Here is a 22,526-nt window from a genome sequence, read left to right on the forward strand (position 1 = left end):
GTATGCTTAATTTCAGAACACAACTGTTTTCGTGTTGCTAAATTACAGTATCAAAGTGAGGGGCCCTGACTGGAGCTTATGGGACGTGGGGGCATTTCCATGCACATGGCAAGATCTCCCATCTGGAGCAAGGTAAGGGCTGGGGTGACCGTAGTTTGTCGGGGGCATGGGGTGGTGGTGGCTGTCTTGGAAAAGCCACTGTGCTGCTTGTCGCCTTCATGAAGATTTGTCCCATTGCCCTTTCATTCCAAATTTGGGCCTGCCATAAGCAGCTGCAGCGGGGAGGACAAGGGGATGGGAGGGTCTGTGAGGTGTCTGCTGGCCCCTTCCCCCCCCCCTGCCAAACTCTGCTCCTCCCCTGTTCACATAGGTTTCTGTCCCCTCTGCTGTGCCAAGCAAAGAGGCTTGAGGCACAGCGAGGCTTGGGAGCCAGATGAGCTGGGAGGAATGGAGGGAGCAGCCACGATGGGAAGGGAGGAGAGGGACACTCCTGTTTCATGGAAACCTTCTGAATCTGCCCGCTGTGAGGGGTCTGGCCCCAGCTGCAGGGATGCTGCCGATGCCCTGACCTGGCCCTCTGCCCTGACGTTTCCTTGGCTGGCACCTGGGACAGGCGAGGGATGAGCTGGCCTTGCAACTATGTCCCACCACTTGCATCCGTCTAAATTCAAATGCCTGGTCCTGTGTGGCTGAGCCAAAGAGGGAGTGAGCACTGGAGACCCAACTCTGCCCTTGTGCCAGGACCTGTAGGACTGGGGTGAAACTCCCTCCCTGGGCACGTTCCCCATCCAGGGAGCTGAGGCCTCTTGGGCAGAGGCCACAGAGAGCAGAGATTGCAACCACCCTAGGGAAAAACATGCATCCATGAAAATGGTGCCCCCTGCACCCCATCCCAGCCTGGGGATCCCCTGCCCAGGGCTCGGTGGCAGCCCACGGGCATGGTCTGCCGGCGGGTGTCAGGGGAAGAAGGCATAGGGAAGATGCTCTCTCAGATGCTGGAAATCTGTTGTGAAGTCCCCAAGGAGTCCCAGTGAGAGAGAAATCAGCTTCTTTCCTGACAAAAGAAGTTTTCAAGGTGTCCTTTAGGCTTCACAGCGCATAGTGAGATTGATCTGTGCTCGGCCCCCCAGGGAAAATCACCAGTTTGTATTTTCTCTTTCCTCACACATAAATGGGCGGGAGCTGCCCACACGTCCCTGCCAGCAGAGCCGGGAGCAGGCAGCCCCAGACAGCCAGGAGGAGGGAGGCAGGCAGGGCCAGCGTGGGTCCCGTGCAGCCCTGCACCGGGCATCAGAGCCGCATCCAGCCCTGCCCTGAAGTGAGGGTTTGGTTTCCTCCTCTCTCTGCAGCAAACACAGCTGCCTGCAGACTCCTGACATGCAGGGTGTGAGGGGCATGGGCAGGGAGAGACACAGCCCTGGGATGTGGGCAGAGGAGCAGGGGCGGCCCTTCTGGAGACCTGGCCCCAAACTGCCCTGGGGAGAATGCCGGGAAGAGGGAAAGCAGCTTTTTGCTGCTAAAGCACTGCAGAGCTGGCCTATGCATGTTCCAGTACAGTCTCCACCATGCATGCATAATCACGCAGACCTGCATCCCTGATGGGACACTCCAAGTTAGGAAATCAGGGTGGCAGCTCCTCTGCTCCACGGCGCTGGGCATCCAGGAAGCACATCTGCACAGAAAACTTTCATGTATCACAGGGGTGCTGCATAAAGTCCCAACTCACATGAGCGATGCTGGAAGGAGCAGCTGGTGTGGCCTCTGTCCCCTTTCTGCTGAGCTAGACTGCTCCTGGCGTCCTTGCTAATCAAGCTGAGTGGAGGTTTCAGCCTTCCTGGGAAATACCCGGGCTTCCCAAGGCTGCATCCACAGCCCAGTTCATCCCTGCCTGCCCTAGTTTCATCCTGCTCACTGCTGAGCACTGGCAGTGCTGCGTATTCCCCCAGCACAGGCAGCTCGACACAAGCTGGGGAAATTTCACTTTTGTTACAGCAGATGGAGTCTGAAGCATGATGTCTGGGAGAAAAGAAGCGTGCCCACCATCCTCTGCAGCCACAGCCTGCACAGGGCTCACCAGCCACCCCGCCGGACTGTGCCAGGGCACAGAGCATCTCTGGGCAGGGGACCATCCTTCTGCATCCCCCCAGGGTCAACATCTCTCCTCTGAGAGCTTCGACATGGGCAACCAGAGGTCCCCCCTAACCATCCTCATACACACATCAGCTATTTACCCTTTGGTACACAAATCTCAGCAGCATGGGATGGTGCTTCCCCTTTGGTTAGGAAATTCCCAGTTCCAAAAAGCCTGGATTTCCCACCTGGACTGGACCCTCTGGGCCATCTCCTGTGCTTGGGTGGCCCCAGTTGGCATTGCCTCAATGGCGTGTCTGCTGTCCTTCCAGCGCTTGTAGCATCTAGTGATGGTCCTCTGGCAGTCACTCACCCTGCCCCTGAGGGCCCCCATCCTTCTTTCCTGCAGCTTTGAGCCCCAGATTAGGCTTGTTGAGGAGACCTGGCCGAGTGTAGTGCATGGCCAACACAACAGCAGATGAACTGCACCGCAGAAAAATGCATAGAGGAAAAAAACCTGTTGAACCCTCTGTGAATGTAAATGGCCCCAAACTGAAGTGCAAGAGCTGGAGAAAAGGCCCTGGATTTAGGAACACCTGGAGGTGTTATCACCCACCCCACGGTAGACACAGGGTCTGGTCACCCCTCAGGCTGGGTATAGCAGAATGGGTGAGGGACCAGGAGGAGCTGCAGGGTAAGCAGAGACCTTCCAGGGCAGGACCACTGTAACCAGATCAGGAAGGGTCTGGATTTGCACTGCTAAGCTTGGCCCACAGGAGTGCCAACCACTGTCAGCTGGAGCTGGGAGAACACTGAGACAGACCATAAAGCCTTGGCCACAAAAGCCAAGAATGATAAATTCAATTTGAAAAAAAATCTATTAACCATACAGGACTGGTGGGGTGAGGCGGCTAGTTGCTTGCTATGGCCGGGATGGTCAGCTTGCCCTGCATCTCCCACCAGTGACTCCAGCCCAGTGGACGTTGTAGGGGGAAAACCATCCCCATCCCTATCAAGGCTTCACCGGTGGCCTGGGGCAGCCAGGCAGTGAGGAGTGGAGGGGCAGAGGAAGGCAGAGCAAAGGGAGCAGAGGCAGGGTGCTAAGCCCGCTCTGTCACCATTCCCCCGGGCTCTGATGAGCACAGACCACTCAAGCTGCCAGAGCAGCACCTGGTAGCTTTGGTATGATGGCTGGGACAAGGACGAGCCCGGGGTGCTGCAGGGGAGAGCGCATGTGTCAGAGAAACCCCTGGACACTCGCTGTGTTGTGCCAGCAATAGCATGTAAAGCACTGTCTGTGCGAGAGGAATCGCGTGTCAGGTGCTCCCCAGAGCCTCGGGATCGCTGCTCGCCGCCGCCTGCCTCCATCCCTGCCCTCCCCGCGCAGGAGGCAAGGGCAGAGCAGTGGAAATCGTCTGGAAGCAGCGTCCCAGCAGGCAACCCACCCACCAGGCAGGGAGGCAGCAAAGGCTGCTGCCGGGGAAGGGCTGCATCCATCGGCACAGCCCAGACATCCCCGCCCCAGGACAGGGGAGGCGGTGGAATTTGGGGGTAAGAACTGGGTCAGTCCTTCGGAGGCTGAAGCGCTGAAGTCAGAGCATTTAGGCTGCTTTACGGCGTCTCAGGTCTTGGCCAGTAGCTACTCCATTTATGTCAGCAGTCTGGCTTATACCTGTCGTGTTGGAGGTCGTTCCTGCTCCACCACGTTGCCTCCCCTTGGAGCGTGGGCAGAAAAGCATGGAAACCCCTGTGCCCTTGGCTAAGGGGCAGTGCAGGGGAGGCACGGAGAGCTGGCGTATGCGATCCACCCACATTAATGGTGCCACTGCCATTTCTCAAACTGTACCCAAGAAGTCACACCATGTGTGGGCAGACAGAAAAATTAGCTCTGGAGCTAATTGCACCATTTCCTGAATTGCACCTGCTGAAGGTTGATGAGTCTCTGGGTGGGAACGGAGCTGGCAGTGCACAGCTGCGATTGACGTGTAAGGAAGGACAGAGCTTTTCCCAGAGCAAAGCCACACCAGAGAGGATGGACTGGATTGTTCCAGCAGGGAAAAAGGAAAAACACACAGCCCGGAGGGTCTGAGCTGCCAGGGCTGTCATGAAACGAGGCTCAGCCAAAGATTTAGGTTGGAAGGTGCCTCTGGAGGTCCACAGTCCAGCACCCAGCTCCAAGGACGGCTGACTTCAAAGTCAGATCAGGTTGCCCTTGGCCAACTGAGAGCTGAAAATCTTCACAGATGGAGATTTTTTGGCCCCTACCAGTACTGCCTGGCAAATTTTACACGTGCTCATAATTAACAGCACAGATGCAATTCAGGGATGCAAAAGGCAGAGGGAAAGTTTTCAGCTGCAGAATTACCCAGCCCTTTCCAGGTACTCAAGCATTTAATTCAGTGCAAAGTTCTGGTGCCTTTGATGCCTCCTGCAGCCGCTCATGTGGGAAAGAGACAACCAAGTTCCTGCCGAGCATAAGCCATGTGCTCGTGTGTGTGGATGGAGCCAGGGAAGAATGGCTATTCTTGCACAAAGAAAGCTGAGGCAAGTTGGGATGCACAAAGTTTTAAAGCCAATGGTACATATCAGCTTCAAGGTTACCTTACAAAAACACAGGGACAGAGAGAGAGACAGATGCACTACGATCTTTGCTGTGTCCCCTTCTCCTTGCCCCACAGAGCAGCTCTGGGGAAGCCCGTTAGTGCTCACGTTGTCCCAGATAACTGAAAAATTTGAACAGTAGGAACGTCCTTGCTAGGTACAATTAGCTGCCTGAAATAACCCAGCTGAATTCTCAGGAGCCAGGCTTATTCTGCAGGCCTGGTCATTAGGAAAATCATCAAGATCTTGCTGAAGAGAGAGCATTTATCAGCCTGTTTGGGAGCCGACCCTGCGTCTCCAGAGCAGAAGCAGAAGCTGCGTCCTTCGTGCAGGAGTTACCTGGTTGCACACCTCGACCCATAGCTTCTGCACCGGGCAGGGTCCGACCACCTCTTCCCTTAGCAGTGCTGCTCCGTGTCTGGCCATAACCAGCCCCATCACATCGTGAAAACAATTCCTTGGCGTAGGAAAAAACCGTGGTGAATGCCAGCCCAGGAAGAGGAAGAAAGGCAGATGCTGGCAGCAGCAGCAGCAGTGAGAGCAGGCTGCAGGCAGCGGGGCTTGCTCCAGAGCGGCAGGAGGTGGCTGGGGACAGCGGCGGGCAGGGACAGGGACAGGAGGGAGGGAGTGGATGGCCGGCAGGCAGGCAGGAGCAGCAGGCAGGAGCAGCATCGGGCAGCGGGTGGTTAATCAGCCGTCTGCTTCCGTGACTGAGCTCGGCGTTTGCAGTGGAGAGGAGAAAGCCTCTCGCTCATGAAAGAAACATCAGTGCTAATCGAATCAGGGTCCAGCCCAGCAGCACGCGACAGGCCACGGCAGCTCATTCATATTTCATGCTTTGCTCCACTTCAGCAAGATAAAGCCCAGTGCAAAATGTGGGGGAGCCCTGCCTGGCATGGGTGGGAGCCCAGGACCACGGCAGGAGGCCAGGGGAGAGGGGAACCAAGGGCTGAGCTGTGCATGGGCTGGGGCAGGGGTGCAGGAAGGTGGCTGGGACTTGCCAGTGAGTCAGTTATGTCCCAGGTAAGCTCACCCACTTTCAGGTTCTGGCCTCTGAAGGTCAGCAAAGCAGTGGGTTGCACGGGGCTTTGCTCCATCTCTTCCGTGGCTGCTGGAGGCTTTTCTTGGCCCCTGGTTGTGGGGCAGTTGCTGCTCCTCAGTGCTGCTTGTGGTGGGTGGAAGTCCAGGGAAGCTGAAGCTGGTCATGGCTGGCAAGATGAGGAGAAGACAGCACCCATAGCAGACAGTGACTAGGCTCTGGTTACCCCAAAAAAATAATCTCTTTAGGGGCTTTGCCTTTGTCTGCAAGAGATTCCAAAGACCCTACTGCTGTGGGATGGGGGTGTGGGGCGCAGATCCCATCAGCAAGCTGCACAGAACTACTGCTGGTGTAGGAGAGGCAGATTGCAGGCAGGCTCCTCAGCCTATGGCAGGAGCTGAACCAAGGTCTCTGCTGCAACGGTGAGGGGATGTGAGCAGCTGTGTGGGGTAGTTTGCTGCAAAGCTCCCAGCAGGGACAGTGGAGGGACATGTGCAGGGAAGAGAAGGCTGATGGAGCCCATGATCAAGGCTGATAAGCAGGAAGAGATAAAAACAGGATTAAAGGACAGGCAAGCTGTGAGTTAGACAAATGGGCAGGCAGCCATCTCCACTCCTCTTGGAGCTCTGACAAGACGGGCAGAGGACCAAAACAGGAAACTCCCATTTTAGCTCCAGAGACTTGGCCCTTTACTGGTGCACGCCTAGACCAGTACACCAGCGGGCAGCAGCTGGTGAGACTGTCACTGGGGAGACCCTGCTGCCTTTCCCTTCCCTGTGTCGGGTTTCCATCTCCCAATAACACTCTCTGCTTTGGCCTTTCACATGGCTCAGGGACCCAGCATGGAGAAGTAACTGGTTTTGGTGGAGATACCACTGGTGCTGGCTCAGAGCAACTGTCCTGGTTTCGGCAGGGATAGAGTTAATTTCCTTCCTAGTAGCTGGTACAGTGCTGTGTTTTGGATTTGGGGTGAGAACAATGTTGATGACACACCGATGTTTTAGTTGTTGCTAGGTAGTGCTTACACCAGTCAAGGACTTTTCAGCTTCCCATGCTCTACCGACTGAGAAGGCTGCAGGTGCACAAGAAGCTGGGAGGGGGCACAGCCAAACTGGCCAAAGGGACATTCCATACCATGGGACGTCATGCTCAGTACATAAACTGGGGGAAGCTGGCCGGGGGGGGGCCGCTGCTCGGGGACTGGCTGGGCATCGGTCGGTGGGTGGTGAGCAATTGCACTGTGCATCACTTGCTTTGTGTATTATTATTATTATTATTATTATTATTATTATTATTATTATTGTATTATATTATATTTCAATTATTAAACTGTTTTTATCTCAACCCACGAGTTTTCTCACTTTCACTCTTCCGACTCTCTCCCCCATCCCACCGGGGTTGGGGGGGAGTGAGCAAGTGACTGTGTGGTGCTCAGTTGCCGACTGAGGTTAAACCACGACAGCAACCTATGGGTGTCTGCAGGACACTCCATCCATCACATCATCCTTCCCTCCCTGCCTTGCTTCCACCCCTCCTCTGAGCCCATCAGCTTTGTCAGGAGCACTAAAAATAGCAGCAGTTCAGAGATTCACATACAGTTCGGTGGCAGCTGGTGGGTCCTGCCCTCCATGAAGCACAGCTTGGCTGCAAGCCAGTTGTCCTGACCCCCCAGGCTGCACTCCTGGAGGGCACGGGCTGCCTGCTGTGGCCAGACCAGTGGTGCAGGCTCCAGGAGCAGAGTGCAGGCAGATGACAGTGAAAAATCTGGGCGCCCCTGCACCCCTGTGCAGGCAGCAGACATTGCTGGCTCCCTGGGACTGCCTGCACTGCATCCTGCTTTCAGCCAGAAGCCATCTCCTGGATTCCCAAAACTTTCCATCTAAAACTGGTGAGACACTTCAGCATCAAATAAAGAGGTCTGGAGGCATTCCCAGGCAGGTCCACCAGCCCTGTGGTGCCAGGAATGTCACTGGCAGGGAAGACACCTCCTCTCCGAAGCAGACCTGTCCTACCCCAGCAAGATGTGGATGCAGGGACACGGCTAATCCAGGCTCAGGGGTAACCGAGCCATGCAGAAGCAGAGCAATGCCACCATGGAGGAAGAGTAAAGGAGGGACTGGGAACAGCAGTTGCTGAGGCTGGGGCTGGTCAGGGGCTGCCACGAGGCTGTGGCAACCCTCACCCTCCTCCCAGGGCTACAGAGGATGCTAAAATGTTCTAGGCTAATGACCGAAAGGGTGAGACACTGATTGAACCCTACAGACTCCAGGTCTCCTGCAGGGCTGGGATGTAAGGCAGCATCCTGCACCGCTCAGCCTGTGCAGCACTGTGCAGGCAGCAGGTCCTGCAGCGGGACCTGTGCACAAGGAGGGGTCTGGACCCGGGGACTACATGTAGCCTACGGCGGCAAGGGGCTCACTTGAGGGCAAATCCAACCTCCTGGAGGTGACCCAAGGCAGGACGTACCTGTCTTGGACCCCACAAGCTACAGGTTTGCATCCCCGCCTCTGCCCACAAGGGAAGATACTGAAACCACAACAGGCAAAAGAAAGGTTTGGGGCAAACAAGCGAAAATGCTAGCAATTTCCTGCACAGTACTGCCAGATGGAGCCTTGCCTACCTCCTCTTACCGTCAAGTCTGTAAACTCACGACAGGTTTTCCTGGATCAGCTCTCTCATCCTACATTCTAGCTCCCAGCACCTACACAAAAACACAGGCTCAGCAAGAGACAGCCACTTGGCAGAAGCGAGAGCTGAGGGCAGTCATCACAAATTGCCTCCCATGGACACTGAACTTCCTTATAAAACTGGGGAATATCACTCCAGCTGTAATGCTGGCCCTTGAAAACCAGTCCCAGGTGCCAACCCTGCGTACCTCAAGCAATGTGTGCTGTTGAGTCCCTTTCATCAACTACTCTTAAATTCCCCACCTTGCAGTGCACTGGGATTTTAGAGTCTTGAAAAGTAAGTGTGAATATAGACATGGTAGTAGGCTTGGAAAATCAAGTGAGAATGAGAGGATGCAGGACACTGGAGAGATGCAGCTGGCACAGACCCTCTCGTCTTCCCAGGGGTGTTTCACCAGGTTGGTGGAGAACTGGGGGTGGACGAGGCGTGGCTCAACCTTGAGCTGCTTCATTTCACCACTAACAGCTTGCTCATCACCCCCAGCCCTTCTCCCAGTTATAGGCTGAGAGAATGAAGTTTTTGCCAGGCTGCGTTGGAACCCTGAGACGGAGCAGGACCAGCAGCCTGGGGAAGCTCAACGAGAGCAGGGCAGGCAAGGAGGGCTCTGCCCCAAGCTCAGGACTGAGTCCCTGTGCCAAAGGAGCAGTGTTGGGGGCTTGGCTGCTAAAATGAGGATGTGTAAGCGTGGAGGATTTTGTCAGTGGTGGGAGCAGTCCTGGGAGAGGATCAAATTGAAGGCGCTGCTTTGCGAGGGCAGAGAGTTGGCAGCTGCGGCTGTCAGCACCGATGCCGGAGGGCTTATCAAAGCACAGGGAGCTCCCTGCAGCCTGCCACAAGCATTGCTCAGCCCAGCCACGTCTATCTGTCCATCCCGTCCTCCCGGAGGTGGGCATCTCTGACAGGCACTCAGCAGAGAGAAAACAAAACCCCAGGCTCCCCCCAGCGCAGTGCCCCTCCTGGCTCCCCAGGATGCATGTGCAGGGAATTTCAAAGAGGCTGTGACTCTGCTCTTCCCAGGAAGGTGCTCTGTGTTGCCACCCTCTTGCGGACAACACATCGCCCCATCACAGCTATCCTCCTTGGGCACTGCCTTGCTCAAAGGACACAGGCAGGGAGGTGAAACCCCTTGTAACCCATGGTTATGAGTGCCACAAGATCCCCTCACCACCAAGGATGCTCCACCACCCTGCCCATTGCCCTCAGCAGGCTGTGGGACAAGCCCAGGGGGGTCCGGGAGGAAGGTAAAGGAGAGGTGGTGGGATGCTTTCAGGGAGCAGCTGAAGACACAGTGTCAGGAGAGCAGGGGATAAAGGTAAAGTATGGAAAACCAGAACACATGAGCTACAAGTAGTCTTGGGGGCATTTTCCTTTAGGACAGTGTCTCAGGCTCATTGCAAGCTTGAAGCAAAGCTTTGCCTACAGGGAGCTGTCACAGGTCCCTCTTTCATGCCTTCTCCTGGACATATGTAGACGCAAGCTGAGGCTGCCACCCTCTTGTCTGCGGGGGCACTGCTACATCACACGCTCTTTCTCCGGCTGTCATCTATTTCCATAAAGCCTGTAGAAACACGAGCTCCTCCGTGCTTGCTGTCCTCTGTCACATTTGGCTGAAACCCACTGCTGCTCTAGGAGGGGGAGAGAGATGCAGGACAGGTACAGGCTGTGGGGGGATGCTGCCTTCGACTGCATCACCAAGCCCTTGCTGGTAGGAGGTGAAAGGCCTGGAAATGTCTTAGAAAGCTGTGTCATAATGTCCTGGTTTTGGCTGGGATAGAGTTAATTTTCTTCCTAGTAGCTGGTCCAGTGCTGTGTTTTGGATTTAGCATGAGAATAATGTTGATAACACACCGATGTTTTAGTTGTAGCTGAGCAGTGCTTACACTAGCCAAGGACTTTTCAGCTTCTCACCGACTGAGAAGGCTGGAGGTGCACAAGAAGCTGGGAGGGGGCACAGCCAGGACAGCTGACCCAAACTGGCCAAAGGTATATTCCATACCATGTGATGTCATGCTCAGTACATAAACTGGGGAAACCTGGCCGGGAGGGCCACTCCTTGGGAACTGGCTGTGCATCGGTCAGTGGGTGGTGAGCAATTGCATTGTGCATCACTTATTTTATATATTCTATTATTATTATTATTATTATTATTATTATTACTATTGTTTTCCCTTCCTTTTCTGTCCTATTAAACTGTCTTTATCTCAACCCACAAATTTTACTTTTTTTTTTTCCGATTCTCTCCCCATCCCGCTGGCAGGGGTGGAGTGAGCGAACGGCTGCATGGTGTTTAGCTGCCTGCCGGGTTAAACCACAACACATAACATTTTAGTGCTTTATGTACAGCATTTATTGATGAGATCTGCTGCTTAGAGATACTTCACTGCCTGGAAATGTCACAGGATCCAGCGGGGCTGGTGGAAGGGACCTCCGGGTTGTCCTGTCCAGCATCACGTTCACGGTGGGGCTGTCACCTGTCACAGATCAGGTTGTCCCATAGCATCATGTTCCCCTCAGACTCCTCCAGGGATGTGGCATGTCCTTGCTGTGCATGGCTGGGGTCCTGCCAGCCTCTCCTGATTACAGGACCTTACAGCTGCCTCCCCCTCCACCAGCACCAGCCACCGGGGCTCTCTGAACAGGTAATCCCAGGCCACTGCAAACACAGATGTCTGGTGGCATCTGCACAGACACAGTGTGAGCAAAGGACCCGCAGGCTGGAGGGGTGAGGTCTGAGCTCCTGGCTCAGGTGTGGGAGCAGGACTCTGAAAGAACAAGGGAAACCGAGGCAGGGAACAACACTGAGGAGACTAACGCACTTCAGGCTGGACATCTCTTATTCCAGCAAAACATGAGAGAGGCTGTGCTGGAAACCACAAGCCGTGTCTGTGCCTATTCCCTTAAGTATCATAGGGTTGATAAAGAAGTGAACTGAAATCAAAGTGCCTGGAAAAGTAAGGATGCAGGGGGGGAGGTCAGGTATCGATAGGAGCAAGGGATGGGTTTTTTTGCATGGTGAGAACACGCACAGAGATGTGCCCATGGCCAGAGAAGGGGCCACGCATCAGCAAGTCCCATTCTGTTTTCATCTCTTCGAGCAGAGAAGCCAAAGCTGCAAATATTTTGATCAGGATTTTTTTTTCTTTGCAAAGCTTATACTCAAGAAACCATTGCCTCTAGTTATGAAAAGCCCTTTTCTGCACCAGGCATAGCTTGCCCAGGCCTCTTATTTCAGCTCCTGCCCGATTCAGACCTACCTCGGCTCCCCTGTTCTCTCAGCTCATCCCCGTTTCTCCTCCTGCCTCAGCTCTTCCCAAGTCTCTCAGCCACACCCTAGTTCACCCAAATCTGTCCTAGTCACACTCCTTTTTCCACCACCCATCCCTCCATTCTCTTGAGAAGAGCCCCGTCTCTTGCACAAGGTGCTCCTGTACGATGTTCATGCATCGCGGCAGGGCTCAGCAATGGAAGAGCATCGATGGAGCTGGCAGGACTAATCTCTCCTCTGGAGCATCTGGAGTCAAGGAAGCTGTTGCTCTGCTCCCCGAGACCCTGCAGAGCCCAGAGATTTCCAGCTCCCCAGGTTCTCTCCTCCCCGCACCCCAGCAGAGAGTCACATCAAAGAGCACAGACTTTTGTTTAGGCCCTGTTTGAAGTTTGCTGCTAATTTTTGGTATGCATGCAGCGGTGTTTGGCTCGTGCTCATTCCCAGAATAAATGCTCATTGCATTGCTCTTAAATGATTGGAGACCTCCAATTTTAATCTTTTATTCATAATCTTCCTCCAGCTCAGACACAGAAAAAAACATGTAAATTCAAAACCTGTGAGAATTGAAAATTTCATAAGTGCTGCTGACCCTTTGCTGGCAGCGCTGAATGTGAGAGAAATAAAGGAATTGTAATGAGGAACCTCATCTTTTGACAACAGGTTTAGAGGAGCCCAGCACTAAAACGGGTTTCATCCCTCCCTGCTGTGCGTCCATGTGGGATGGAGTCAGTCCCACCAGGCAGGGAGGTGTAAACCTGCCACTCCTGCCTCTTCACCACCTCCTGCATCTCCATCTCCTCTCGTCTGCACTGGGAGGTGTAAGCTCACACGGTGCCTTTGGAACATGCCCTGCCTGTGTTGCAGCACAGACCGATCCCCGAGCTCATGACCCATCACTGCACCAAAGCACGTGCACCCAAACTGCCGCCATCACCCCACGCTCCCTCAGCTCCTCTCCACACATGAATAACACTGCTCACTGTCCTCTGCAGCACGTACCCTCACCTCTCCTCCTTGGTACACCTGGTTAATTTGCACCCTTCTCTGTGTTTGGGAAGGACACGGATTGCTCCCTGCTATCGGCTGAATGCCACCCCACCCGCAGTCTCCGTCCCACTGCCTGCTCCCTACAAGGGCCACTTTTCAGAACAACTTTGTGAGGGGAAGTTGGGAAGGCAGGGAGGAAAAGAAACATACGATGAGTAATAAGAAATCTATGTGAGTGAAAGACTCTGGGGCCAGGAAGACATCAGTGAGCGCCTGGGGACAATTTCACCTTCTTTCAGCATCAGCAAAATGAAAATCTCTAACGTGCTGTGGATGGGAGTCTAGATCAACAGGTTTCAATGCCTTTACCCTTTTCACAAGTTTTCCTATGTGGTGTGCAGCCCCTTAGTCTTTTTTAACTCAGTAAAAAATTCTTGCTTTTTTTTTTTACTTCCAAGAATAAGCAGTATGGTGTGTAGGGGAACTGTTGCCAGCTTTGCTCAGAGAAATCTTTCTGGCACCTGCAGGTGGTCCGCAATTCCCCTCCGGAAGGACCAGCAGAAGCAGGGGATGCAGCAACTGTGCACTGGGATTTCCCAGTCCAAAACAACTGCCAGGAGTTTTCATCCAGGAAATTTGGAAGGGTCTGTTGTTTGTCTGGGTATTGTGGATATTTGACAGCCCACTCAGAAGAGCAGGTGTAATTGTACCTGGGTTGCTGGATGAGGGACCCATAACCTGCCGAGAGTGCAGAGATCTGAGGATCCTGCTCATGTGCTGCAAAGCAAAACCGCACATCCCAGGCTACGTGGGTGGTGGTGGTGGTGGTGTGGGTCACAGGTCCCTGAGGAGCTGGGCTGTGTGTGTCTGGGCATCCCCTCTGAGTGAGATGCTTTAGGTTGCATCCCATGGACCAGTGGAACTGCCCTGTGTGCAGGGGTGGGATACATGTCATGTAACTGGAGATTAAGTCAGGCTGATCAGTCCAGGTTCCTTTTTACACCCAATGGAGAGAGGAATGCACCTTCACAAGGCAGGTGATAAAGTGCCATTCGTTTCCTCCTTTTCCCACTCAGTGCAGCAGGCGACTGCTCGGAGGGAGGCCTCGTAGTCTGAGACCTGCGTTTCTGCTCTGAGGCTTGTCCCATGTTCCCAGCCCCTGCGGCAGAAGTCAGGGTTGCCACGGTCCTGACTCATTCCTCCCCAAGCCTGGCTCACTTGAGGTGGGGAGACCCTGCCCTGATTGCAGAGCAGGCACTTCTGTCAGCCTCTGTTCATCCTGGGACTAACTGTGCTGCTATCTCACTCCTTGATGGTGGTTTCCAAGATGTGACTTACGGGATACTTCGAAACCCATGCAGAACTTAACCCATAACCCTTCCAAGGGTTAAAACAGCAGCTGTGGATGATATTTCTATCTTACATCAGATTATCCTGAGTAATTTGCTTGGACATGATGCTAAACGACTGTGCTAAAAGCAGAGAGAGAAGGTGGTTTGGGAATACAGCCTTCCTTGGCAGACTAAGCTGGTATGTGATCAGACAGGAATCATATCAGTAAATATGAAGCAGAGTTCACCATCTGTTAACACCGTCCATGGAGTGCATCTGACCCCTGCAAACCTGCATAAAGTTGGCACAAACTGAGCGTGGGTGCAGAGCTAAGACGGGTGGCTTCATGCAGGGCTCTGCAGGTGCTCTGCAAGTCCAGACTGCCACCTCCAGGCACACAAAGCTCACGGAGCCTCACTTGCTAATGACACAGCCAAATTTGGCCTGGACAGCTGTAAATGAAATGCTTCGGAGATAATTTAGTGGTAGCTTGGGGTAATATTGAGCGTGACTAGAAAAGGAAAGTTGTTTACCGAGGAAAGACCAGTTCCCAATGGTGCAAGCTGGAATAGAAGTCTCTTGAGGGACATTTAAGAAGGTGTGAAAATCCTCATGGCTATTTTGATACATGAAGGCGTTTATTTGCTGTCATACATAAGCCACAGTTTCCATCACTTCTCCTCAAATGGAAGAGTTTGCCTCTTGGCCATCTCCTTTCCCTGGACAGGTTCCCCAAGCCCTCTCCACAAGGTTTTCAATCCTAAGCTGGTTCCCATGATCCCTAGATGACAGCCCTCTCCCCAGCTTGGCCAGAGCGGACAGCCACTGCCTCTGGTGGGGCTCAGCCTTGGGAACATGGAGCAATGCACAAGGTCTGGAAATGTGGCTCTGTGTCCTGGAGAGGAGCCCCTGGTGACTGGCCCTTGCCAGGACTGCACTTTCACGGCAATTTCTTCCAGAAGGGTAAGAAATTATGTGTTAAAAATGACACAACCCCCTCTCATCTTCCTGGGGGTTCTGAGCAGGGTGATGCCCTGGGCATGGTCCTCACAGTCTTTCACAAGGTGATGCTGTAGTAGCTGTGGAGCAGCTCTGAATATGGGCCCCTACCCGCACAGAGCAATGCACGCCAGCCTGCCTGGGTGTGTCTGCCCCTGCCCGTACCTGGGGGAAGGAGACAGGCACCATCATCATCCATCCTTCCATGGATCAAGTGTTTGCTCTGGGACTGAGAAATGTAAGAAAACTTTGTACATTTTGCACAATGTGGATGCTGGCTTTATTGATAACTGAAATAAATTAGTGAAATGTGGGTCCTCAGTGAACACGGGTATGTCCCAGCATCCCCAGGCTGTCCCACTGTGCCCAGTGCCGGCAGTGTACTGTGAGCGAGGTGTGACATGGTTGCTGTCCCTGTCTGCGTGATGGGGTGAGGGTCTGGGCAGAATCTGCACAGCTGTATGCACCGGACATGCATGTGGAAGGAGGGGGATGAGGTGACCTTCAGAGGTCCCTTCCAACCACATTTCTTGAAGTCTCTGGCGAATAAACGCTCCAGCAAACTAGAAAGGTGGAATATGATGCCTAAGGATGTGTTTGGGAGGTGGTGGGGGAAGGAGAAGAGTCCAGAACAGGACAGGTCAAGAGCAACAGGTGGAGCAGCAGGCATCCTTGCAGTCATGATGTGGGCGGTAGTGATGGGAACAGCAAATAACAAAATGGGGTACGTAAACCCAAATGGGGGTGCAGAGCGCAGGGCTTGTGAGCTCAGCCCTCAGTGCTGGGGATGCTGCAGCTTGCCCAGCCTGGGGGCTAGTGCTGGGCACTGGAGAGAATGGTGAAAGGGGAGACTGGGAGGAAGGATGCTCTGGACAGGGCTGGCAGGATAACTTGATAGCCCCTAGACAGCTGGTGCACGGAAGACTGGGGCACCTGGAAGGACAGGGCCGCACAGCACTGTGGGGGAGCCAGGCTGGCCTTTCCCCACACCGGGGATGTGGAGCAGGGCTGCACTGCCTGGGGACGGTCACCTCCACCCCTGAAGGGCTGCAAAGGCTGGGGGCATTGTGTGCAGGCAGTGACGTGGATAGATCCGATCCCACCCTGTGCTGTGGTGCCCTTTTAGTTTTATATGGCAAGAAAAATATGCTTCTTTTCTGCAAATATTGCTGTTGTCTTTTTCCCTGCAACTCATACGCTGGCAAATTCTTCACTGGAGGACAGCTGGAACCACAGCTAAATGCCCACAAGAAGGGTTTTGCAAGCCCACCTACGAGATACTTCAGCTCAGACTTCAGGGGATAAGGGTTGAGGTTTTACTGGGTTTTTTTCTGCTTTTTTTAACAAACCCTGAATTTCCAGGAGAGGGTAAGCCTGGATCTGGGAAAACCTTTAAGAGACCCCCCGAGGTTCAGAGGAGCCTCTGCACACAAGATCTCCTGTGCCTGCATGATCTCCTGCCCTATGTAGCAATGACTTGGTGTTTCGGGGGAGGCTTTTCCTAGCCCACAGCACAGCGACCCCCCCACAGGGAGCCTACGAACCGTCAGCATCTTGGCCTTTCCCTGCACACATAGGCCCATCCCACAGACACTCCTGCTCCCGAGGGAATCATCCTTCACATGTGGGAGGCTTTCTGGAGCAAAGGAGGTGGCTAGCTGGCTATCCCATGCTGCCCGCCCCCCCCGGCCTGTGCCTGTGAAGCAGCCATGGAGGCCCCCACGCTCCCTGCAAGTGAACAGCTTGCAGTACGGGGACAATAACAGGCGAGGAGATGGCCCATGGGAAGAAGGAGTTTTATTGTCCAGGAGGAGGTGCACACTCTGAACATAAAAGGTAAACCCTGCCCCGCCATCCTCTCAGCTGGGAGCAGCCCAACGACCCCACGCTGCAGGATCTGACCCATGAACCACCTGGAAAGGGGCCATTTGGCAGCTCCCAGCCTCAGATCCTGCAGCCCACGTTACCAGGGTTGCCCAGCAAACCCCAAGGACACAGGTCTGTGGCACTGGCCTGTCCTCTGCTCTCCCCAGTTTGTCCATGATGGACTCACCCTCCGGGGAGTCCCAAATGTTGGGAAGAGAGGACATGGTCAGCACCCACCATCCTGTGCTGCAGGGCTTGGACTGACCTCCATCATGACGCTGACTGCAGGGTGGGTGTGTGACAGGTCTAAGTGCAGGACGCAGGGTGCAATAAAAATTAAACAACACATTGCATCTGTCCCCCATTACAAAGAGCTTCCATAGGAAGAAGTAAAGTGCCCGCCACAGTCAGAGAATCCAGCAGGATGTAAGTGCCCTGGATGGAAAGCTAAGCCAGCCCCAGACAGGCCAGTTTAGCCAGGATTATTGCAGCTGAGAAATGGCTTTAACCCTCCCCCCACCCCCCCTTGTGCCCAAACAGCACTGGGAGGAACAGACCTTGGGCCAGATCCTACCAGTACCTGCATTTGAGTGATGCTGGTTTTACTGTGCTAGTGCTAAGGACAGGATGCTGTGGGCCAGGCTGGTCCCTGGCGGTCAGCGTGGCTCCCCTCCAGCACTCCTCCTCCAGCAGCCCCCCTCCCCAGCCACGCTCCCAGCAGAGTTTTTTGCAGTGAGTTCAGCCCCACGACTGAGGCTTCTGTGCTTTGAGACCATTTTTGTGTACTTAACATCGTATTTCAGTAAAACAGTTCCCAAACCCATAGAAAATTCTATTTACACCCAAGAGAAACCTTCCCAGCCCACAGCCTGCCCCCCCTCCCTGGCACATCTGCATCTCTGCAGCCAGCTCAGCCTCGCAGACCAGCTCCACAAGTCTTTGGAGGCCACTGCTCCACACCAGGCAAGCTCGCCAAAAGAGATGCTCCTGTGGAGGAAAGGAGAGCTGTGGAGGAAAGGCCAACCTCCCAGTCACCGGGCTCACCAGCTGGGTAGTGCTGAAGATCCTCTTTGCCCAAAGCCCCTGTCCCCAGCCATAGGACTGTGTGATTGCAGCTGGAAATGTTGCTCAGGACCCCTCCTCTGCAGATGACACAGCAGCCCTGGGCATAGGCAGGTAGCATAGTAATGGGACAGCTCTTGGGCTTCTCTAGGGCAATATAAGAACAAAGAAGAGTTTGGCAGAAGTCTCTCTGTCCCTGCATCATGTGAGATGGGAGCAAACTCTCCCACTCTTCTCTGCTCTGGTACGGCTTTGGGGGAGGCCAGGATGGTTATTCTGCTGGGGGAGAAACCTGAGCTCGTGGCCATAGAAAACGTGCCTGGGCTGCCCTGGGATGCCTGTGCTGGATCCAGAGGGGAGCAGTGCTGGTGTGTTCAAGAGGTGGAGAGTCCCCTGCAGCACCCTGGGGCTTCTTGAGGCTCCAGAGGCCAGACCCTGGCCACCTCTCCTCCGTGCTGGGGAAGCCTCCTCTGCACGCAGAGCCAGCCATTCCTGGCACTGCCGGCTTGTACTCTGTCGCCTGCCTTCCTGGGCTTGGTGGAGGTGGACCATGAAGTCACCTGCAGGCTGGTGCAGTTCAGGAGGTCCAGGCTGGAGTACACTGGAACTGGGAGGTACTGGGTGCAGGGCTGTCTCTGCCACGTGGCAGCCTGTGGGGCCCTCCTCAGTTCAGAGATCCAACAAACTCCCCAGTTGTCAGATCCAAAGGAGCTGTGTGTCATGGCAAGATAAGTCCCACTGCTCCTGGTATTGCTGTTGCATCTGATACCCCTCCATCTGCAGGTGCAGCTGGGGCCATCCTGCCATGTGAAGGGGTTACCACCTGTCCTGCGTAGTTGTGTGGGGACCCCCAGTCCCACAGGGACACAGTAGAGGATGGAGAGAGGCATGACATGTTCCTAGCCCGCTTGGAAGGCTGCTCCCCCCTTCAGATGGGGGAAGGAGGCAGCAGGACCATCGAGGTATCTGGAAAGCCACATTTCCACTGACGCTGAAATCAGAGATACTTGGTGGAGCTCCAGCTCCTGGTCTGGTGCCCCTTTTCCTGCTCACCACCCTGCTGCCCCTTTGCCAGGGTAAGTGTTAAGGAATGCCCGATGCGGGTCTGCAAAACTGGTGATCAGAGATGCCTCCTGGGGCCATTTGTGTTCAGCAGCTGGGACCGCATGGCCTGGATGCTGCTCAAGATCTTCTTCTGATGGCCCATCATGGTGATGCCCAGACTCCGAACATCCCTGGAGAACAAAGACACTGTCAGACACCCCATGGGCTGGACCCACGCCGGGCGCCAGAGAGACACTGCTCTTCCCTGTGTACGCACCCATGGACCAGCCCAGGACCCCGCGCCTGGCTCCTCTCCGCTTGCCCATCAGCACAAGGCTGCTGCTGATGCTGAGGGTCCATGGGCATCCTCCCAGGGACAGAGAGGCTGCCGTTCACTTGGGCACATCCTCCTGACAGGGCTACTGTGACAGTCCCGGGGAGGAGCAGGAGCAGGAGGGGGATCACTCCTGACAAGCTAGTAGGTGACAAGATCGATGCTCTGAAATTGAATTCAGTTTTAGCGAGATGCTCTCAGATAACCCAGTCAGAAAGACAGATGGATGATGAGCCTTCCCCACTCAAAAGCTTCCCCGATGTGCATGAGAAACAAGGATCAGTATCAGCTCAATCCCACAGCAAAGGCCCCAAGTACAGCCCCTGATCAATGCACATGACAGCCCTCTGCCTGCGTCTCTCCACCTTCCTTTTCACTGGCTCCTTCTCTACCTGCCCCACCTCGACCAAGGCGTGCACTGCCACATTCTTCCTAAGTCACGGGAACCACCGTCTGGCAGCCCCAAGCCTTTTGACAGGGAACAAGTCTCCTCAGAGGCAGGAGAGGTTGCTGTCAGCCCTGGCACTAATGCTAACACCAAGGGATGGGGAATGTAAGCCCAGGGTAGGAGCAGGTATAGTTGCAGTCCTTTCTGGTACCGCTTGGAGCATCAGCCACCTCGGACAACCCCTAGATAGGTGGTAGAGCAAGCTCCTTACAGCAGGAGGAGGAGGATGGGTGGTAGGACACATCTTCTGCAGCCCCCCTTAACCCAGCCTTGGCCTGGCTTAAGGCTATGACCTTCCACTCACACTGAGGCCCTGGATGGTGCCTCCCTGCCTAGCTGCACTGAGCAGGGAGCCAGTCCAGTGCACTGGGGTCTGAAGAAGCTCTGAGGCGTCCCCTGGCTCCGTTTGTTTCCCAATGATCCCAGAGAAGCTGCGCAGTATGGCCCAGCCACACTCTGGTCCAGACATGCCTTTTGCAGGGGAAACAAAAGTGAGAGGAGACAGCAACCTCATATCTGACCCTGCTTGGAGCAGGAGGTTAGATTAGATGACCTCCTCAAGAGCCTTACAACCTGAATTATCTATTACCCTATGATGACATTGGAGAGCCACCACAGAGCAGCGGAGGTGACTCGGTACTCACACCCTCTCAGTATGACTCCTACACCTCCTCTCAAAGGTCAGCACAGCCTTGGGTATCATCCCAGGTCTCAACATGAACCTGGTATGGGCCACACACTGTTTCCTTAGGAGTGTGACTCTGGCTCAGGGGCCAACTACGTTGAGCAAGCCAAGGCAGGATGGCCACTGCTTGGGGCTAGTGGGATGGTGCAGGGCAGCCCCACCAGTGCTGTTTGTTCTCTGGTACTCACTCAATGTTCATGCGCATCACCATGCCCAGGGAGGAGTACCCTGCCATGGCAAAGTTGTCCCGGTAGTGCCCCAGCCGGATGGAGTTCAGCCAGTCCTCCACTGTCGGACAGCTGGCCAGGTCAAGGAGACCCCTGTTGAAGGGTGTTTGGGTGAACCTGGGAGCAGGACAGAAGGGGTTAGACCAAGAGGTGTTGGTCCTAGGTGGCCAGGCTATGAGGTCCACCTCAAAAAGCCTGTGACCCCGCAGGTGAGGGCAGGACAGAGAAAGCCCTCGCAGGCTGGTAAAGGCAGGCACGTGGCTGCGTGGGCACTGCTGCACATACTTGACCAGACCCTGGCATGGGGATGCCACAGTGGGAGCAAGGCAGTGAAGTGCAGGATACTTCCCACTGCCCACCACAACCTGTGCCCATGGGCCCTATGCATGTCCACAGTCACAGGGGAAGCCACTGCTGCTAGAGCTGGACAGAAATACCCCGTATTCGCTGCAACCCACATGCTCTGCCCAGCATCAGCTATCAACCCTTGCTCATTGCGGCGGCTCAGGGAGCCCTTACCGGTTCACGGTGGCTGTGCACTTCAAGTTGTCAGGGTTGCGGATCAGCTTGTCCAGGATGCCGACAATCTGGGAGAAGCGTGGCCTCTCGCTGCGGTCCTTCTGCCAGCAATCCAGCATGAGCTGGTGCAGGGCTGTGGGGCAGCCCATGGGGGCAGGCAGGCGGTAGCCTTCCTCCACCGAGTTAATGACCTGGAAGGAAGCCACACGCCGAAGTGGAGCTGTACCCCCACCCGACTCCCAGCACCCCAGACGGCGGCACACAGGGAAGATCCCTGGTGCATGAGCTGCTGGGGCCATCAGATGGGGAAGCAGCGGGGGTGTACACAAGATTCATTCTATTCAACAAGTGACTCGCCAGCGAGCTGTGTGCAGTCTCTGTGGAGAGCTGGAAGCAGGCTGGATACCATACACATACAAGAAATCACTGCTACGACAGAGGATTTATTAAGTGGTCCAATAGGCCTAAAATATTGCAGCTTCCCTCCAGCAGAGAAGCCACGAGAGCTGCACTCACTCTCAGTTGTTCTACAACCAGGGCTTGCCACTGCTCAGGAAGGCTGGAGGAAACCCTGCTCAAAGGAACTGTGCGGAGGAGGTAGTGTAAGCCACTGCATCCATGCCCTGTTGTCACCAAAGCCACTCTCTAAAATAATAAAAACACTAGGGAGAGAAGGGACTCTCAGGACTCCCAGAGCAGGGAGAAGGCAGATAGGTTTATAGTCCCCGTAGGTAAAAAAAAGGAATCCTGTGGTTCTACAGAGTCAAAATATTCATTTTATTGCCTCTTTTTGGAAATTTTGCTCCCAGGTTGTAGTCAGGAATATAACCTACATTTTCCTACAGTTTTTATGCTACTCTTGAGGTAAGAGTGGCTCCACATAACTCTGACAAGCCCAAAGCCTACTGCTGGGTGGTGCAAGCCTGGGGCTCTCAGCAGCCTCACCTGGGCAGTGGAAGGGATGGACCCCCAGCACTGAGTGCAGGAGGGTCTGGCAGGCTAATGCAGTGGGGCTGCAGTGATCCTAGGGAAGCCCTGACCCCTTCCAGGGAATGGGAAAGGTGGCACAACACACGCTGAAGCTCTCCAGCCAGCAGAAAGGCTTGTACAGAGCAGCAGACAGGGATGGGGAGACCCACAGTGCACACAACCAGGCACAGCCAGGAGCCACGGTGCTGCAAAAGGAAAGGCTGCGCGATGCAATGATGGGCAACGCACTGATGTCCCCACTTGAGGCAACAAGCACACTGCGCACAGCCCTGCAGGGGTGTGAGGAGAGGCAAGGGCTGCTCTGTGGGTCCCTTTTCCCCAGCATCCCCTGCTAGGCTGGCTTGGGTGAGGGCAGGAGAGGCAGGGCTTT

At 54.7% G+C, this 22,526-nt stretch overlaps 1 protein-coding gene across 1 annotated transcript in view; it reads right to left on the bottom strand.

Annotated features, from left to right (window-relative positions):
• Positions 1–19,029: 19,029 nt before the first annotated feature.
• The window catches only part of EPHA8 (EPH receptor A8), a 38,397-nt gene continuing 34,900 nt past the window's right edge, over positions 19,030–22,526 (bottom strand). The window contains exons 15-17 of the mRNA XM_009334125.1: positions 21,167–21,357; positions 20,609–20,764; positions 19,030–19,144 (exon numbers count right to left, since the gene is read on the bottom strand). Of these exons, the coding sequence (XP_009332400.1) occupies positions 19,030–19,144; positions 20,609–20,764; positions 21,167–21,357 (462 nt within the window). The remainder of the gene's footprint in view (positions 19,145–20,608; positions 20,765–21,166; positions 21,358–22,526) is intronic.

Source organism: Pygoscelis adeliae, unplaced genomic scaffold, assembly GCF_000699105.1.
Source record: "Pygoscelis adeliae isolate BGI_AS28 unplaced genomic scaffold, ASM69910v1 Scaffold291, whole genome shotgun sequence".
NCBI classification, from domain to species: domain Eukaryota; kingdom Metazoa; phylum Chordata; class Aves; order Sphenisciformes; family Spheniscidae; genus Pygoscelis; species Pygoscelis adeliae.